Source organism: Salvelinus namaycush, chromosome 1 (genome assembly GCF_016432855.1).
Source record: "Salvelinus namaycush isolate Seneca chromosome 1, SaNama_1.0, whole genome shotgun sequence".
Classification (NCBI taxonomy): Eukaryota; Metazoa; Chordata; class Actinopteri; order Salmoniformes; family Salmonidae; genus Salvelinus; species Salvelinus namaycush.
Window position 1 is genome coordinate 21,152,237 of NC_052307.1, and position 17,766 is coordinate 21,170,002.

Below are 17,766 nucleotides of genomic sequence, written 5' to 3' on the forward strand. Positions count from 1 at the left end.
GGATTTATACTTGTGGGTTTGTATTTAATGGAAAAACTGGTGGTAGGCTGTGTAAAGGTGAGTTGCTCAGTTGAGTTGGTTTTCAGATTATATATACAGTGCCTTCAGAAAGTATTCAGACCACTTGACTTTTTCCACATTTTGTTAAGTTACAGCCATATTCTAAAATTGATACAATTGTTTTTTTCTTCTTCATCAATCTACACACAATACCACAAAATGACAAAGCAAAAACATGTTTTTAGAAATTTTTGCTACTTTATAAAAAATAAAAACTGAAATATCACATTTACATAAATATTCAGACCCTTTACTCAGTACTTTGTTGAAGCACCTTTGGCAGTGATAAAAAAAATCCTCTGCAATCTACACACAATACCCCATAATGACAAAGCAAAAACAGGTTTTATCATTTGCAAATGTGTTACAAATAAAAAACAGAAATATCTTATTTACATAAGTATTCAGACCCTTTGCTATGAGACTCGAAATTTAGCTCAGGAGCATCCTGTTTCCATTGATCATCCTTTAGATGTTTCTACAACTAGATTGGAGTCCACCTGTGGTAAATTCAATTGATTGGACATAATTTGGAAAGGCACACACCTGTCTAAATAAGGTCCCACAGTTGACAGTGCATGTCAGAGTAAAACCCAAGCTATGAGGTCAAAGGAATTGTCCGTAGAGCTCCAAGACAGGATTGTGTCGAGGCACAGGTGTGGGGAAAGGTACCAAAACATTTCTGCAGCATTGAAGGTCCCCAAGAACACAGTGGCCTCCATCATTCTTTATTGGAAGAAGTTTGGAACCACCAAGACTCTTCCTAGAGCTGGACGCCCGGCCAAACTGAGCCTTGGTCAGGGAGGTGACCAAAAACACGATGGTCACTCTGACAGAGCTCCAGAGTTCCTCTGTGGAGATGGGAGAAGCTTCCAGGAGGACAACCATGCGCCAAGGATCCCTGACCTCCAGGGGTGTTAGTCACTCTCATTCAGATATCATTAACATGGTATAAGTCATAGAAAAATTGATAGAATTGCAGGAAATTAGCTGTAAAACTGCAACAAAAAAATATCTCTGTGCGATGGCAAAATTTGTAGAATTGCATGAAATTTGTTATAACATTTCTAAACTTCTCTCAGTCCCATGGCAATATGTGCAGAATTGCAGAAAGCTAGCTTTAAAACAGCAACATTTTCCCTACTCCCCATGGCAAAACGTGTAGAATTGCAGGAAAATAAACTTTAAGACTTAAATGAAATGTTTGGCCCACAATGTGGGGGGGCTGTCATGCCAAATAGTGTAACCCCTCTACGTCACAATGGTATTCGATGAGTTCTAGCTTCTGTTGCTAGGGCTGTTGCTAGAACTTGAAACATTCTGACTGGATTACGTAATGAACCAAAGCGTCCGTTGCTATGCTGGTTGCTTGGAAGGAGGACGCGGGCAGTTCTAGTTCTATTTGACCGCATAAACGATGGCTCAGTCCATACAAAATTATTACCTCAGAATTGCTCTCCAAGGACGGTGTTTTTGATGGTGACAACCTGCTGACTACCTGCTGCTTTAGAGGAACGAAAAGACGGGAGAGAACACTTTCTTTACCATGTATTTGTCTTTATATAAATACAAATAACAATATATAATTTAAACTGTTTTTAGATTGATGTTGCTAGCTACTGTACTTATATACCCCAGCCTGCCTAGTCAGCCAGCTACAGTAGCCTGCTAGCTAGCCAGACAGTTTTATTTAGCTAACGTTAGTTAGCTTGCTAGCAAGCAAGCTACTGTAATTGTTATTGCCGCTTTCTGTTTGTATGTAACGTTAGCTTGCACTTCAATGGCATTCCTCGAGGAGATGTTCATTTATCTTTCCAACCAGGTGAAGGAACGTTACTATGAAGACACAACTGTGTCACACCCTGATCTATTTCACCTGTCTTTGTGATTGTCTCCACCCCCTCCAGGTGTTGCCCATCTTCCCCATTATCCCGTGTATTTATACCTGTGTTCTCTGTTTGTCTGTTGCCAGTTTGTTTTGTTTCTGTCAAGCCTACCAGCTTTTTTCCCCTCTGCTCCTATCTCTCGATTGTTCCTGTTTCCTAGTTGTCCCGGTGTTGACCATTCTGCCGGCCCTGACCCTGAGCCTGCCTGCCGTCCTGTACCTTTGACCCACCTTTCTGGATGATTGACCATTCTGCCTGCCCTGACCCTGAGCCTGCCTGTCGTCCTTTGCCCCACCTATCTGGATTACTGACCTCTGCCTGCCCTTGACCTGCCTTTTGCCTGCCCCTGGTCGATTAATAAACTGTTGTTACTTCGACATTGTCTGCATCTGGGTCTTACCTGCAAAGTGATACACTGATCTCGACAAGAGGTGCAACATTCAGAGAAATTCACAATTCAGGCTAACGTTAAGCAGATAACTGGATGGATTTAGCTATGTACAACCATTTTTCATCTAATGTTAGTTAGTTGCTAGCTATACATATAGTTCAGTGGATGCTGCTGAGGGGAGGATGGCTCATAATATGGAGTAAATGGAATGGTATCAAACACGTGGTTTCCATGTGGTTGTTACCATTCAATTGACTCCATTCCAGTCATTATGAGCTGTCCTCCCCTCAGCAGCCTCCACTGTAATAGTTATATTTCTTATATTTATAGCTACAAGTTAAACCTGATCAAAAGGATAGGTGTCAGCAATTATGGTAATTCCAAATGCCCTTAACTAGGTGTCTTCGCTGGGGGAGGGGGGGGGGAGTAGAAATCAGAGAGAGTGATGAGGTGAGAGTAACAGAGAGAGAAAGACAGCAGTGCAAATGTACTTAGACTTACTTCAGCAACTCTTCTCTTCCAACTTGTTAGGCGATCATATCTACCTACCGAGGAAGGATGGAAAGCTACACAGGAGAGTGATTTTTACTAAGGAGGCCGTGCTGACCGAGATGCATGCTGGTCATTTCAGAGTGAAGCGCATGATTGGCAAAACCAACCTACGCTTCTGACAGGGAATTGTCAAGGAGGTGGACAGCTGGGCAAGTGAAATAACCTTTTGTTTTTCAATCACATTCTATTATATCTGTTATATTATGAATTTCGTTTTGTATGAAATCCATCAAGGACGAGACTCGCGAGGCCACCTCCAAGGCGATGGTGGACATCTTCAACACCTGACCCCCAGGAGGAATCCCGTCCACCAGAACCAGTGAGTTTGGATCAGTCTGATTCTCTGTGCTCTGAGTCGGAGGGGAACCAGCATAAGGTAGTGTTGAAAAGTACATATCCCCCACTTATAACACTGCACTAATCCATAACATCAAATCAAATTTTATTTGTCACATACACATGGTTAGCAGATGTTAATGTGAGTGTAGCGAAATGCTTGTGCTTCTAGTTCTGACAATGCAGTAATAACCAACGAGTAATCTAACCTAACAATTTCACAACAACTACCTTATACACACAAGTGTAAAGGAATGAATAAGATTATGTACATTAAAAAAAATATATGAATGAGTGATGGTATAGAACGGCATAGGCAAGATGCAGTGGATGATATAGAGTACAGTATATACATATGAGATGAGTAATGTAGGGTATGTAAACATAAAAGTGGCATTGTTTAACAATGCATCGGGTGGTGTAGGTGTCCTGGAGGGCAGGTAGTTTGCCCCTGGTGATGCGTTGTGCAGACCTCACTACCCTCTGGAGAGCCTTACGGTTATGGGGGGAGCAGTTGCCGTACCAGGCGGTGATACAGCCCGACAGGATGCTCTCGATTGTGCATCTGTAAAAGTTTGTGATTGTTTTTGGTGACAAGCCGGATTTCTTCAGCCTCCTGAGGTTGAAGAGGCGCTATTGCGCCTTCTTCGCCACACTGTCTGTGTGTGTGGACCATTTCAGTTTGTCCGTGATGTGTACGCCGAGGAACTTAACATTTTCTACCCTCTCCACTACTGTCCCGTCGATGTGGATAGGGGGGTGCTCCTTCTGCTGTTTCCTGAAGTCCACGATCATCTCCTTTGTTTTGTTGACGTTGAGTGTGAGGTTATTTTCCTGACACCACACTCTGAGGGCCCTCACCTCCTCCCTGTAGGCCGTCTCGTTGTTGTTGGTAATCAAGCCTACCACTGTAGTGTCATCTGCAAACTTGATGATTGAGTTGGAGGCGTGCATGGCCACGCAGTCGTGGGTGAACAGGGAGTACAGGAGAGGGCTGAGAACGCACCCTTGTGGGGCCCCAGTGTTGCTGATCAGTGGGGTGGAGATGTTGTTACCTACACTCACCACCTGGGGGCGGCCCGTCAGGAAGGCCAGGACCCAGTTGCACAGGGCGGGGTCGAGACCCAGGGTCTCGAGCTTGATGACGAGTTTGGAGGGTACTATGGTGTTAAATGCTGAGCTGTAGTCGATGAACAGCATTCTCACATAGGTATTCCTCTTGTCCAGATGCGTTAGGGCAGTGTGATTGCAATTGCGTCGTCTGTGGACCTATTGGGGCGGTAAGCAAATTGGAGTGGGTCTAGAGTGTCAGTTAGGGTGGAGGTGCTATGGTCCTTGACTAGTCTCTCAAAGCACTTCATGATGACGGAAGTGAGTGCTACGGGGCGGTAGTCATTTAGCTCAGTTACCTTAGTTTTCTTGGGAACAGGAACAATGGTGGCCCTCTTGAAGCATGTGGGGACAGCAGACTGGGATAAGGATTGATTGAATATGTCCATAAACACACCAGCCAGCTGGTCTGCGCATGCTCTGAGGATGCGGCTGGGGATGCCGTCTGGGCCTGCATCCTTGCGAGGGTTGACAAGTTTAAATGTTTTACTCACGTCGGCTGCAGTGAAGGAGAGCCCGCAGGTTTTGGTAGCGGGCCATGTCAGTGGCACTGTATTGTCTTCAAAGCGAGCAAAGAAGTTGTTTAGTCTGTCTGGGTGCAAGACATTCTGGTCCGCAACGGGGCTGGTTTTCCTTTTATAGTCCGTGATTGATTGTAGACCCTGCCACATACCTCTTGTGTCTGAGCCGTTGAATTGCGACTCTACTTTGTCTCTATACTGATGCTTAGCTTGTTTGATTTCCTTGCAGATGGAATAGCTACACTGTTTGTATTTGGTCATGTTTCCGGTCACCTTGCCCTGATTAAAAGCAGTGGTTTGCACTTTCAGTTTTGCACGAATGCTGTCATCCAACCACGGTTTCTGGTTTGGGAATGTTTTAATAAACGCTGTGGGTACGACATCGCCGATGCACTTGCTAATAAAACCGCTCACCGAATCAGCGTATTCATCAATGTTGTTGTTCGCCGCAATGCGGAACATATCCCAATCCACGTGATCGAAGCAATCTTGAAGCGTGGAATCCGATTGGTCGGACCAGTGTTGAACAGACCTGAGCGCGGGAGCTTCCTGTTTTAGTTTCTGTCTATAGGCTGGAAGCAACAAAATGGAGTCGTGGTCAGCTTTTCCAAAAGGAGGGCGGGGGAGGGCCTTATATGCGTCGCGGAAGATAGAATAACAATGATCTAGGGTTTTGCCAGCCCTGGTTGCACAATCGATATGCTGATAGAATTTAGGGAGCCTTCTTTTCAGATTAGCCTTGTTAAAATCCCCAGCTACAATTTTCTCACAGTAAAGTGTAACCTGTGTTTTTGCTTGTTTAAGTCTCTGTCTCCTACTCTTTTCCCTTTAACTCTGCTCCTGTTCTCCAGGACCTAGGAGTTCTGCCCAACACCCAGACGTGGATCTACCTGATGTCCTCCATTACCAACCACCCTCCAACTTTTCATTACATCATCTACAGTTGTTGCTACAGTTGTTGACATGTTGTCATTATCTGCTAAAATAATCTGCTCTATCATACCGAGCACATAATATGTGAGATACACAGATTAACTAAAAACACTAGCACTGCAAACACTCAGAACAAAGCGGGCAGCAGTGCCTGGACTTTGCAGACTCCCTCTTCAAGTCCCCTTTCTGAGACTGGCTGCCTGTTGAGAACAAGTGACAGGCAGAACCTCGCAACCACCTCCTCTATATTCCAAACACCAGAATTCAGTATTTTAGTCTATGATTGCCATCTGAATGCACAAAAAATCTGTGAAAATAAATGACACAATTGTACCAAAAACGATCAAAGTTTATGTATTAAAATCTTAAATATTGCCTGGTAGGTTTTCACAGCTGTTTTACAAGGTGTTCATTATTGTAAGTTATCCTTTGATTGTATTTATTTGCTCCACATTATTCATTGTTGTTTCCTAGGACCTACAATAGATACATATATATTCAACCACAAGGGTGTACTAATGAGCTATGCAAGATACAGATTTTTTTTATCATAACAGAAGACTACTGAAATTATATTATTTCAGTGTAGATAAGTGAACGGCAGGTTAAAATAAAAACTTGACAGCCAGACAAGCCAGTGTATGAATCAAATGGATTTGCATATGAATGGAGTGGAAATTAGCTGACTTTGTGATATGTAAGGTATGTAACTTTAATGTGTCAAACAAATTACACGTTCTTTGCCATTTCCGAAACGTAGCAATGTTTAAGACATGGAACGCTTACAAGAAAGCTTAAATTCTTCTTAATCTAACTGCACTGTCCAATTTACAGTAGCTATTACAGTGAAAGAAGACCATGCTATTGTTTGAGGAGAGTGCACAATTATGAACTTGAAAATGTATTAATAAACAAATTAGGCACATTTGGGCAGTCTTGATACAAAATTTTTAACAGATATGCAATGGTTCATTGGATCAGTCTAAAACTTTGCACATACACTGCTGCCATCTAGTGGCCAAAATCTAAACTGTGCCTGGGCTGGAATAATACATTATGGCCTTTCTCTTGCATTTCAAAGATGACGGTACAAAAAAAACCTGCATGTTTTTTTCTTTGTATTATCTTTTACCAAGATCTGTGTTATATTTTCCTACATTAATTTCACATTTCCACAAGCTTCAAAGTGTTTCCTTTCAAATGGCATCAAGAATATGCATATCATTGCTTCAGGTCCTGAGCTACAGGCAGTTAGATTTGGGTATGTCGTTTGAGGCAAAATTTTTGCTTTTAAACAGCAGAATTGTCGCGGAAACCAGCCTTGTTTGCATAGCGATGATGAAACGAACGTCATTTAGGCCATAATGATCTCCAAAATTCTAATCATTAGGTCATCACAGCGTTGACATAGCAACGGCGCTAATAGTTTATTTATTTATTTGGCCAGGGGACATTATTTGGCATGACAGGGCCCCCAACTAAATCTCACTTAGAGCCCCCGAAAAGCTAGGGCCGGCTCTGGGCTAATACTTGATGGAATCGCTGGTGGTAATCTGTGCAAAGGTGGTTAGCAGTATAAACCCATAGTTATTGTTTTTCCTACTGTCTGAGCTATACTTACGCGTAATGTTGGCCAGTTAGGCTATGTTTAAGACAGTTACTGTATAGCCTAACTGCCCATCATTGCAAGGAGGTGCTCAGTTCCCCCAGGTATGATAACATGAGCCACTGTTCCATAATTCCTCTGGGCTCCGCCCACGCATTCTGCTATGACACTACCTACATTGGACCAGAGCATTGCTGACATGGGTATGATTTAACAACCTACGAGTTTTATCCTAAACATCTTCTCCTGTGACTCCTATGAACAATGTCAAAGAGGAGGAGTTTGCCTGTCCATCTGCGTTCGGAGTAAGGACATGGTGACAAAAGTTTTGGACGCCGCCGCAATTATAAGAGTGGACTGAAAAAAACAAGTAATGGCCAGATCTAAAGCAAGAATATACACGTGTATCGCTTTAACGCTAGTGAGCGCGATTGGGATAATTATCTTATGCACTGCATTCGCCAAGCAAAATTGTACGGAAGGGGTCTTTAGAAGTGCAGCTGTAGCCGCAGACTCGGAAACATGCTCAAAGATTGGACGGTAAGTGCTTACTGCTTATCCGTTTACCCCTAGGTAGGCTACAGTGGATTATAGTATTGTAGAGGTGGTATAACTGGTATTAATTTATTTGACAAATTTATTATGGTCAAGTTTTCCAAAAACAAAAATGGCACAGTCGCATAGAGCGTACAATTTAGACTTAATCAAATATTAGGAATGGACAATCCTTAAAGTCGAAACAGTTCCTCAGTCTAACACAGGCAATGTCACTCACTGTTAAATTGCCGAGAAAAGGAGCTGTCCGGTGCGGATATGTATGTGCGTTCGTCACGCGCAGAGCCACATTTAGTCTTGAGTAGATAAAGTTGAACCCTAATCACTAACTTTGGTTATTCATACGTTAGGATTTACTGCCTATCTTGCCTACCAGTTTAATGAAAAACGTGGCCTCCTTCTACCCTCTCATCTGCACTGATCAGTAGCCTATTAGATAGTACCCCATTGTTGAGAAATGTAAATAGGCAGTTTTTTTATTTAACCTTTATTTAACCAGGAAGGGCTCATTGAGATTTGAAATCTCTTTTTTCAAGAGCGTCCTGGCCAAGATAGGCAGCACCAAGTCATTACACAATTACAGACAGACAACATGAAAAACTAAGTAATCTAGTAAAAACCATAGAATTCACAAGAGTATAACAAAATCATAAAACAGCAAATTAATAACATTGACAGGTCAGGGAATCAGTCTCAAAATCCTTCATCAGTGATTTAAAAGCACCAATCAGGACAAGTTCATCCAGTTTAAAAGTATTTTGTAAGGCGTTCCAAGCCGATGGCAGAGTACATAAAAGCCCTTTTTACCAAATTCAGTTCGGACATTTGGAACAGTTAGCAGGATAAAGTCCTGCGAATGAAGAGAGTACCCACCACATTTCTGAACAATAAAAATGCCCAAATAAAAATGGTAGTAAACCCAAAATGGCTAGAGAAGGCCAGCCAACCCTGGTATACAAAGTGCAGTGGTGCGTAAATGTTTTGCAGTTCGAAATCAATCTTAATGTGCCATGATAAAGGGTGTCAATTGATCTCAAACACTGAGCATTCATATATAAAATATCCCCATAGTCTAGTAAAGCCATAAATGTAGCTGATACTAGCCTCCTTCTGGCTTCAAAAGAAGCCTTATTCCTAAAATAAAATCCCAACTTCAGCTTCAATTTTTTTGAAAGTTTTTGAATATGCAATTTAAAAGAGAGGCCATCATCAATTAAAATTCCAATATATTTATATGAGGTTACAGTCTCAATCTCATTGCCCTGACAGGTAGTGATAGGTGAAAGGGTCAGAGATATATTTCTTGCTTTAGAAAACACCATTTGTTTAGTTTTGTCAGTATTGAGGATAAGCTTCAATTGACACAAGGTATGCTGAAAAGCAGTTTTCAAGTTCTGGAAAGCTTTTGTGAGAGACGAGGCACAACATTAAATAACAGTATCATCAGCATAAAAGTGAAGTTGAGCATTTTCCACATTTTTGTCTAAATTATTTATATAAATAGTGAATAAGAGGGGACCAAGTACAGAGCCCTGGGGCACATCATTACAGATAGACAATTTAACAGACATGAGCCCATCAAATTGAGTGCACTGAGTTCTATTAGACAGATAGTTAGCAAACCATGCAACTGCATGCTCCGAAAGACCTACACTCGACAATCTCTGCCTCAGTATAGCATGATCAACTGTATCAAAAGCCTTAGAGAGATCAATAAAAAGTGAGACACAGTGCTGTTTTTTGTCAAGGGCTTCAGTGATATCATTTAAAACCTTCATGGCTGCTGTAATTGTGCTAGGCTTCTTCCTGAAGCCCGATTGGTACATTGATAAAATAAAGTTAGTATATACAAACTATTTTAGCTGTTCACTCACAAGGGTTTCAAGTATTTTCACCAGGGGTGACAGCTTTGAGACTGGCCTATAATTATTTAAAAGAGTTGGATCTCCCCCTTTTAAAAGTGGTAGGACAAATGCTGATTTCCAGATCTTTGGAATTTCATTACATTCCAGGGTTAGATTGAACAGATATGTAAGTGGTTCAGCTATGAAATCAGCTGCCAGATTTAAAAAGCAGGGATCAAGAAGATCAGGACCTGCAGGCTTTCTCTGATCTAAGGATTTCAGGGCTTTATGTACTTCCTGCACTGAGAATGGCTAAAAGTTTGACCAGCTCTCGCTCATTCATCCACACAGGGTTGTACTGAGACAGAGGACACTGAATCAAACAGCCTACCAGATGATACAAAGTGCTCATTGAAACAATTCAGTTATCAACTATATAATCGCTGACACAACTCCAGCTATGCAACTACCTTTTTGTGTATCTATGTATTGTCTGACTTTTAAGAAATGAAATGAACATGTTTTTGCATTCATAGCTACAGTATATATCCAGTACTTAGCCGATTTTACTGAGGCTATACATCTACAGTGGGGTTTGAAGCTATCAGATTAATTTAATTATAGCCTAATGGTTCTTAGTATTATTGCACAGTCCACATCGAGACAGACAAATAGCCAGGCTCACTACATGCTATGTAAACCCCCATCCAGAGATATCCTGCAGAGAGGAGGATCAGCAGTAGATGGAGCCATTGCTGCATTACTGTGCACCTCTGTCATAAACCCACAAAGTATGGGCATTGGTGGGGGGTCCATATTCACGGTGATGGACAGTAGCGGTAAGGACACTTCATCCCCCTACTTTAATATTTGGATGTCTGTGTGGTATCTCAAAGTCACAAAGGGGGGATAAACACTTTCATGTCATGTACATTTGTTTATTTCAAAGGCAAGGTTAAAATCATCAATTCAAGAGAGACTGTCCCTCAGGAGTTTAACCCTGATCTACTGAGTGGATGCCCACACACCTTCCAAATGATGACAGGTATTTGTAGTGAAAATGAGTGAACATGAACTTTGTCTTTCTTGAATTGTTTTTGTAGTCAAAAAGCATGTCCTTCCGCTTTACGATGGAAGCTGTTTTTCTTGTTGTTCGAGCTTTCTTTCCTGTTGGCATCAAGGTGGGAATTCTGTGGAACTCCAGTAATCCTGGGGCAGCTTGATCTTGCTGATTTAAAGCTGTCTGTCAAGCGACAAGCCGACTATGCTGGTTTATAAGCAAGGATTTTCATTCCTTGGTATAAAGTCCTTATTTAATGATGACATTGAGAGCCAGTACAGTCACATCCAGACTCCTGTTCAGACCTGTTCAGATTTGTGAAACACCCCTGGTACCCTCCTCCATCGGCCTGTTTCATGCCTGAAGCCTGCTTGCCTTCTGACAGGCTGTCTGCTAATGCCAGCCTGATCTCCAGTCTGGTTCTCCTCTCACTGTGAGGCAGATGGTTTTGCTGCTTCCTTTTGATTTCTCCCTTTTTCAATAAAATGTGATTTATAAACGCACTAAACAAGACAAAGGGTCCCGTGGACCTGTAAGCAACATGTTGCTGTGTGCTGTAAGCCAAGAGCACACACAGTGACCAGCCCATCCGTTGGCTTTGTTTTTAATTTCCACTAATCAGGTTGTTATATATATACTATGAATTAACATAAACTTCATTGAAAATGTTCATCTTCATTTGTAAACACAAAAAGAGAAATCTTCCGCAAAATATTATATGTATTACCATGCCAGTGGAAATGTAATGGCTTAGCAAAATCCCTAAAGGAAATCAACTCATGAAAGGCTTAAACAATGTTTACTCCATTCAAAGTTAATTTTTCAGAAATGTTGTTAAAAGGCAAACAACAGCAGATTTACTTATACTTATGAAAGTGGACAAACAAGCTATAATCAGTAAGTGATAGCAATCTCAGGGATATAAAAGATACCGTGACTGTGACCGAAGACAGTTTCGGATAGAGAGAGAGAAAAGTGTCAACAAAAAAAAAGTCTGATTTCCCCCACCCCCACCCCTGGTTCCAGGCAGCCAATGGATTGGTGTCCCTGGAGAGATCCGTGGGTATGAGCAGGCCCACAGGTTGTTTGGGAAACTCCCATGGGCCAGCCTCTTCCATCCCACCATCAAGCTGGCCAGAGAGGGTTTCCCTGTACCCCAGGTCCTGGGCCGCTTTATCCCACTGATCAACACGGATGAGACCCTACCAGTACGGTAAGGACCACCCTGATCTTAAAGACCTTAACATTATGGTAAGAGCCACATTGACCCTAAATGACTGGAGGAATCCAACTCATAAAGCCCACCCTAGAGTGAAACAATAAAACAGTATGATGAGTCCCAGATGTGTGGATGTATAACATGAAAAGTATTTCAAGAGAGCAAATGTCAAGCCATCATTCTGTCACCACATTGCAAGAAAATAATATTTGAGCTGTAGTCAGTTGTTTCTAGATAAGAATGGAAACCTGCTGAAGGTTGGAGACACTGTGAAGTTTGAAAAATTGGCTGACACATTGGAGATCATTGCAAACCAAGGGGCAGATGCTTTTTACACTGGAAAAGTAGCAGAGGATTTAATCGGCGACATAAAAGAAGCAGGTACACCAAGTTCCATTATTGATAATCACCTCTCCCTTATTGTAGCATTGCTTTACAGCAAATATATTTAATTACAAGGAAGCTGCAAGTCTCTAATGCATTCAAATTGATCACACCCAAATTATAATGTGCCTGTGGTATGTATAGGCATTTGGAGTGCTGATTAACTCATCAATATATTTCAATTTATGTTTTTGCTGTCTTGTAACTGTATTTTAGGTGGAACACTATCCATGAAAGACCTGGAATTGTTTAAAGTGACTGTGACAGATGCATGGACTATTCCTCTAGGAGAGTACCAGATGCACTTCCCCCCACCCCCATCAGGAGGCGCTATCCTCAGCTTCATCCTCAACATCATGAAAGGTTGGAATTGAATAATATCATTTTTTTCCATTTTAAGATGGACCCCATATAACACTGACATGCTCTTATTTAGAGCATATAAGTCATTGTTAGCTTATTGATACAGTATTTGGGTTAACTGAAATTGATTATAAAACGTTTAAGATTGAAAGCATCCTGGAGACCAGAAACCTGGTAGAAAACCCACCTCCTTATTACATTTTCCTTATGTCTTTGTCTATAGAATACACCCTAAACTCAGCTTCTCTGATGGGAAAACAAAAGACTCTCACCTATCAACGCTACATCGAAGCGTGTAAATTTTCGAATGGACTGAGGAAGTACATCCGTGATCCACACTTCAACTCAAAACCAGTAAGTTCCACAAGACTCGAGGCGTATAGGAAATCATGACATAGTATAGGTCAAGACCTGGGTGCTCGTAAATCTTTAATGATCTAAGTGCTGTTTTATCCCAACAGGGTACTCTCAGGGTCATGTTGAGCCACAAGGGATAATTATGGAGGGTGCAGCATCAGCTATTACTGATGCCAGCTTAGCTGTGCTCCAGTCTGAAATGACTTTCCATCCCTACCATGATCAGATATTCCTGTTTCTTTTCACAAATTGTTCAAAAGATGTCTCATCTCTGCTAACCTGCTAGACCTGAGACATGGCTGTATACTCATGTCTAACTCCATGGGGTCACAGGAGTCTGCAGCCATGCCTCAGGGCAAAACACCTGCTTTTCAAATCACTCACACACAAAACAACACAAAACAGCAAACCATGCATTCTGCATGATAAGATAGGAGGGTGAAATGGGAAGTGGCTAAGTAGAGAGTTGCTACTGTAATGCAATATATACTGTAACTCCAACCTGCCTGATCAAGGTCCATTTACTTATTTTGTCCAGAGAGCATTGAAGTTCACTGAGCAGCAGTTTGCTGACCACTTCAGGGCCATGATCAGCAGTAATGAGACCCATGATGCTCAGTACTACAACATCACTCCATACCTGGACACCATGGGCACCACACATGTGTCTGTGATAGCTGAGGATGGAACTGCCGTCTCTGTTACCAGCACTATCAATCACATGTAAGTCAAATGTTATTCACTGTGTAGAATCATAACAATAATCATCATTAGGGCTATGTCAGCAATGTATAATTGTCATTAGCTATGTATAACCATGTAACATTCACAATACACACAATGACTTGTCAAATATCTTTCCCTTCGCTCAGGTTTGGATCCAGAGTGTTCTCCCCTAAAACTGGTGTCATTCTCAATAATGAGTTGGCAGATTTCTGTGGGAAGGCAGATCACATTGTTGCAGGTAATGTGACCCCCCCCAAAATATTTCCTGAGTGTTTGTAAGGGTGGCTGTAAAATAAACTGATAGTTTCTTGGACATTTCAATTGCTTTTGTAGCCTCTCCTTGATGATTTGTTTTCTGTTTTGGCTTGCAGGTGAGCAGCCTCCCTCCTCCATGTCCCCTGTTGTCCTGCAGTCCAAGTATAAGACTCTGGTGATTGGCGGGTCAGGTGGCAGCATGATCACCACAGGGATGGCCTTGGTAAGTGACCATGGTAACAACAATATTTCATCAACATACACTTTGTGTAAACAAATAACAAATACCTGAATAACACCAACACTCACCTAATGTTCATAAATCTACTGTGTGACCAATATTTGACTGTGTTTTCTAAAACACTCTGTACCTTAAACACACCACCATGGTAACATTCACTTTTAGTCCACATACAGGCACAGTATTAGCAGTCTTCTTCCTCATGGTCTCGTATGTCTGTCTCTCTCCCAGACCCTCATGAACCACCTGTGGTTTGGGAAGAGTCTGGAGGAGGCCATCGCTGCCCCCGTTGTGTTTGTGGATTCCAAAAACGCACTGAAGTTTGAACCTGACTTTGACAAGGTAACACCACACATCATGGGCACTCAATGATTAAAGAAGTATTCAGTTATGTTTCTGAAGAATATTGTTGGTCTTTCACAGATTTACACATCTGAGGGGGTAGTATTCACAGGTCTCCATATACATTGTGCTCATACTTCAGTGTGTCTGTCCTCCTGTTCCTAGCACTTTCTTCCTCTCTCCCTAAGGCTGTGGTGGAGGATCTGAAGAATTTCGGGCACACAGTGGAAGTTCAAAAGTACTTCTACAACGTTGTCAATGCTGTAGAGAAGGACATCGGTTGCATCAAAGCTGTTTCAGATTCCAGAAAGATGGGCAAGGCAGCTGGTTATTAGTCTTCCAGACTGTTGGTCACTGACCCTGGATATAGATAGTATTCCAACTGTCAATATAGAGCTACTGTAGCTATAGCAAAAACATGGCTCTGATTATGCCTCAGACAAAATGTGATTGTGCAGACAGTATATGCTTTTCATCCCATTTACTACAGTATCAACAGGCAACGTGTAGAACAGCAACCTCTGATATTAAGTCACAAATAGGAGCATACTGTATTTCATTGTAATGTAGAGGATGATTGAATGCTAGATCTGTCTTCTCTTCCCCATCCCTTTTTCTAGAACTTACTGGATATTATTCCAGTACTGGAATGTATGTACTTAATAATGTACACTGAACAAAAATATAAACAACAATTTCAAAGATTTTACTGTGTTACAGTTCTTACATGGAAATCAGTAAATTGAAATTAATTAGGCCCTAATCTATGAATTTCACATCAATGGGAATACATATATGCATCTGTTGGTCACAAAAAAAAAGGAAAGGGCAGAAAACCAGTCAGTATCTGGTGTGACCACCATTTGCCTCATGCAGCCAGCGCGACATATTTCCTTTGCGTAGAGTTGATCAGGCTGTTGATTGTGGCCTGTGGAATGTTGTCCCACTCTTCTTCAATGGCTGTGCGAAGTTGCTGGATATTGGCAGGAACTGGAACATGCTGTCGTACACATCGATCCAGAGCATCTCAAACGTGCTCAGTGGGTGACATGTCTGGTGAGTATGCAGGCCATGGAAGAACTAGGACATTTTCAATTTACAGGAATTGTGTATAGATCCTTGCGACATGGAGCCGTGCATTATCTTGCTGAAACATGAGGTGATGGCAGTGGATTAATGGCACAACAATGGGCCTCAGGATCTTGGCACGGTATCTCTGTGCATTGAAATTGCAATCGATAAAATGCAATTGTGTTCATTGTCCATAGCTTATGCCTGCCCATACCATAACCCCACCACCACGGGGCACTCTGTTCACAACATTGACATCAGCAAACCGCTCGCCCACACGACACCATACAGATCCTTTGCCATCTGCCTGGTACAGTTGAAACCAGGATTAATTCGTGAAGAGCACACTTCTCCAGTGTGCCAGTGGCCATCTAAGGTGAGCATTTGCCCGCTGAAGTCGGTTATGACGCCGAACTGCAGTCAGGCCAAGACCTGGTGAGGACGACGAGCACACAGATGAGCTTCCCTGAGACTGACAATTTGTGCAGAAATTTTTCAGTTGTGCAAACCCAGTTTCATCAGCTGTCCGGATGGCTGGTCTCAGACGATCCCACAGGGGAAGAAGCCAGGTGTAGAGGTCCTGGGCTGGCATGGTTACACGTGGTCTGCGGTTGTGAGGCCGGTTGAACGTACTGCCAAATTCTCTAAAACTAAGCTTATGTTAGAGAAATTAACATTAAATTCTCTGGCAACAGCTCTGGTGGACATTCCTGCAGTCAGCATGCCAATTACTCGCTCCCTAAAAACTTGAGACATCTGTGGCATTATATTGTGTGACAAAACTGCATATTTTAGTGGCCTTTTATTGTCCCCAGCACAAGGTGCAACTTTGTAAGAAGCATGCTGTTTAATCAGCTTCTTGATATGCCACACCTGTCACGTGGATGGATTATTCTGCCAAGGAGAAATGCTCACTAACAGGGATGTAAACAAATTTGTGCACAACATTTGAGAGAAATAAGCTTTTTGTGCGTATGGCACATTTCTAGGAACTTTTATTTCAGCTCATGAAACATGAGACCAACACTTTACATGTTGCATTTATATTTTTGCTAAGTGTATATGGAAGGAGCCTTTTAATACCTGAAATGTTCAAATATGTTGTCTATGCAATATATTTTTTATATTCTATTTTAGAATTGATGCTGAATTAATTTCTATTGATGCTTTCTTCAGTTTGATACTTTAGTTGTACTTTTCATATCTGTATTATAACATAGGTGTCACGCCCTGGCCTTAGTTATCTTTGTTTTCTTTATTATTTTAGTTAGGTCAGGGTGTGACATGGGGGATGTTTGTGTGTTTTTGTCTCGTCTAGGGTGTTTGTATTGTCTATGGGGTGTTTGTAGAGTTCATGGGGTTGTGTTCATTGTAGGTGTTTATGTAAGTCTATGGTTGCCTAGATTGGTTCTCAATTAGAGACAGCTGTCTGTCGTTGTCTCTGATTGGGAGCCATATTTAGGCTGCCATAGTCATTAGGTAGGTTGTGGGTGATTGTCTATGTGTAAGTTGCCAGTGTCTGCACTTATTGTTTGTATAGCTTCACGTTCGTCTGTTTGTTGTTTTGATTAGTTGGTATAGTGTTCGTTTCGTTTCCGTCTTCATTAAAGAAGAATGTATTGTTATCACGCTGCGCCTTGGTCCTCCTCACTTAAATGTTACGACGAACGTGACAGAATCACCCACCACACTCGGACCAAGCAGCGTGGTAAGCGGGAGCAGCAGCAGGAGCAGCGATCGCAGGACTTATGGAATTGGGAGGAAATTCTGGACAGCGGAGGACCCTGGGCACAACCGGGAGAATATCGCCACCCTCGTGAAGAGCTGGAGGCAGCTAAAGCCGAGAGGCGGTGGTATGAGGAGGCAGCACGGAAGCGAGGCTGGAAGCCTGAGAGTCAGCCCCAAAAATGTCTTGGGGGGGGGGGGGGGCTAAAAGGGAGTGTGGCGAAGTCAG

The 17,766-nt window shown here is 42.1% G+C and overlaps 1 protein-coding gene across 1 annotated transcript; it reads left to right on the forward strand.

The window, feature by feature from the left end:
* Positions 1-7,595: 7,595 nt before the first annotated feature.
* On the forward strand, positions 7,596-15,419 carry ggt5a (gamma-glutamyltransferase 5a). The gene is made up of 12 exons (XM_039001837.1): positions 7,596-7,935; positions 10,506-10,633; positions 10,744-10,839; positions 11,881-12,067; positions 12,294-12,454; positions 12,674-12,820; positions 13,044-13,174; positions 13,716-13,900; positions 14,050-14,141; positions 14,275-14,381; positions 14,631-14,741; positions 14,930-15,419. The coding sequence occupies exons 1-12, from the start codon at positions 7,769-7,771 to the stop codon at positions 15,074-15,076; spliced, it is 1,659 nt and encodes a 552-aa protein (XP_038857765.1). The 5' UTR covers positions 7,596-7,768; the 3' UTR covers positions 15,077-15,419.
* Positions 15,420-17,766: the final 2,347 nt, after the last annotated feature.

Bases quoted from the DNA above. Each gene is read 5' to 3' on its own strand.
- ggt5a (XM_039001837.1), top strand. From the start codon at position 7,769: ATGGCCAGATCTAAAGCAAGAATATACACGTGTATCGCTTTAACGCTA. The intron at 7,936-10,505 runs GTAAGTGCTTAC...ACCCCCATCCAG, and splicing joins ACATGCTCAAAGATTGGACG to AGATATCCTGCAGAGAGGAG. The intron at 14,382-14,630 runs GTAAGTGACCAT...TCTCTCTCCCAG, and splicing joins TCACCACAGGGATGGCCTTG to ACCCTCATGAACCACCTGTG.